The sequence below is a fragment of the Solenopsis invicta genome, chromosome 3, assembly GCF_016802725.1.
Source record: "Solenopsis invicta isolate M01_SB chromosome 3, UNIL_Sinv_3.0, whole genome shotgun sequence".
Taxonomy (NCBI): domain Eukaryota; kingdom Metazoa; phylum Arthropoda; class Insecta; order Hymenoptera; family Formicidae; genus Solenopsis; species Solenopsis invicta.
The window spans coordinates 11,641,086-11,643,206 of NC_052666.1; the positions used below are offsets into that span (position 1 = coordinate 11,641,086).

The following is a 2,121-nucleotide window of genomic DNA, read 5'->3' on the forward strand; positions in this document are numbered from 1 at the left end:
CGGCTTCGCCGTGTGCGTTAAATACTTCTCTTGGCAATGACATTTCTCGCCTTGTCTCTAGCACCGCGCGATCTCTCCCAAAAATCACGCTTCCGAAATTCTCGGGTGATTACCAGTCGTGGACGTCATTTCGCGATCTCTTTCAATCCATGGTCGGCTCCAACGACGACATTCCTGCGGTGGAGAAATTCCATCATCTCAAGAGCAGCCTCATTGGGGATGCCGCTCGGCATATCGCGAACGTCCCGGTTATCGCCGATAATTTCGGTCCAGCGTGGGATGCTCTCGTAGCCCGGTACGAGAACAAACGTGCTATCGTTAGCGCTCATTTGGACAAGTTTTTCGCTATCGCCCTAATCGCGCGCAAATCGGTCAGTGATTTAAAAGGTTTGGTATCTACCGTTAAAGAAGCTCTCGGTGGGCTCGGAGCTCTCGGCGCGCCTATCGATTCGTGGGATTTCATCTTGGTTCACTTTATTACTCGTCGACTCGATCCCGAGACGCGCGAGGCGTGGGAGCTGCGTCAAGGTACCGCCACGGATCCGGCAACATTCCGCGAGCTCGACGACTTTCTGGATGGGCGCATTCGCGCTTTAGAGGTGATCTCTCCCGGGAATTCCAGCAAGAATGTCAAGGCCGCTAAGACACTCGCTACGAGGCCCGCCTCGCGTGTTAACGCTGCCAACGCTTACTCGCTCAAGTGCTCCTTCTGTGACGGCTCTCACTTCATCGCCTCCTGTAACGTTCGCTGCCAAACCGACGGAGGACCGACGCGAGTTTGTTGTATCAAAATGCTTGTGCGCGAACTGCCTCGGCAATCACCGGTTAATCGAATGCAAATCCGCTAAACGATGTCGGCTCTGCGGTGGGCATCATCATACTCTCATTCATCGTGCGTCCGCGACCTCGAATGCTGCAATGCAGCCTGGTCAAAGTGCCGCAAGCGAGGCCTCACCCTCCGCTACAGCATTTGCGGTCGTCGCGGGCTCAGGCGCTATCTCGCTTCACGCGTCCGGTTGTCGCCTGGATGCGCCCGCGATGACGTTGCTGCCCACCGCTCGCGTCCGCGTGTTGAATCGCTCCGGGCAGGCAATTGAGGCCCGCGCTCTTCTCGATCTCGGCGCGGAGCTCATCCTTGTCCGTGAATCGTTCGCGCAGCTCCTGCGGTGTCCTCGTCATCGCGCGAGCATTCCTCTACTCGAAGTCGGATCCTTACCATCGTACACCACGCGCGGCGCACTTGCTCTCCGATTGCAGTCCTGCGTCGACCCCACGTTTGGGTTCGACGCTGCTGCTTACGTTGTGCCTCGCGTGATAAGGCGGGCGCCGGGAGAGGAGGTGGACCCAACTGCGTGGAGCCATCTGGGCAATCTGCCTCTGGCTGATCCAACCTGGTATAAACCTGGACCGGTGGACCTCATCCTTGGCTCGGACGTCCTTGGCCACCTATTCGGCGAAACCTTCCGGCGTGGTACTCCGCGACAGCCAGTCGCGCAGCATTCCAAGCTCGGCTGGGTAATATACGGCCCGTCTGGCGTGGTGCCGAATCTGTCCACGCCCACTGCATCGCCGTCGCACGGCACTAGCAATTGCCCAGAACGGGAGCTCGAGACTCTACTTCACCAATTCTGGACGCAGGAGGAAGTCGCAGCCACGTCTCAATCCGCACTCACGGAGGATGAGGCTCACTGCGAGGCGCATTTTCGTGACACCCACCGGCGCTCCGCATCAGGCCGATACATTGTCCGCCTACCGTTTAAAACCTCTGTATCATCTCTCGGTGGCTCTCGCTCGCGCGCGGAGCGTACTCTCAGCCGACTGCAACAGCGCTTCGCCTCCAATCTACGCCGATTTTCTCCAGGAATACGAGACTCTCGGCCATATGGTTAAGACGTCGCCAGCAGACACGCATTCTGGCTCGTCGTTCTTCCTGCCGCATCACGGGGTACTGCGACCCGGCAGTTCATCGTCCAAATTGCGCGTCGTTTTCAATGGCTCAGCACCTTCCTCGTCCGGGGTCTCCCTCAACGAATGTCTGCACGTCGGCCCAAAGCTCCAACAGGATCTCGCCGATGTCTTGCTCCGCTGGCGTCGGTACAACTTCGTGTTTCTCGCCGACGT

The 2,121-nt window shown here is 58.3% G+C and overlaps 1 protein-coding gene across 1 annotated transcript; it reads left to right on the forward strand.

Annotated features, from left to right (window-relative positions):
- Positions 1-918: 918 nt before the first annotated feature.
- On the forward strand, positions 919-1,890 carry LOC105202951. Its single transcript, XM_011171646.2, has one exon. The coding sequence runs from the start codon at positions 919-921 to the stop codon at positions 1,888-1,890; it is 972 nt and encodes a 323-aa protein (XP_011169948.2).
- Positions 1,891-2,121: the final 231 nt, after the last annotated feature.

Bases quoted from the DNA above. Each gene is read 5' to 3' on its own strand.
- LOC105202951 (XM_011171646.2), top strand. From the start codon at position 919: ATGCAGCCTGGTCAAAGTGCCGCAAGCGAGGCCTCACCCTCCGCTACA.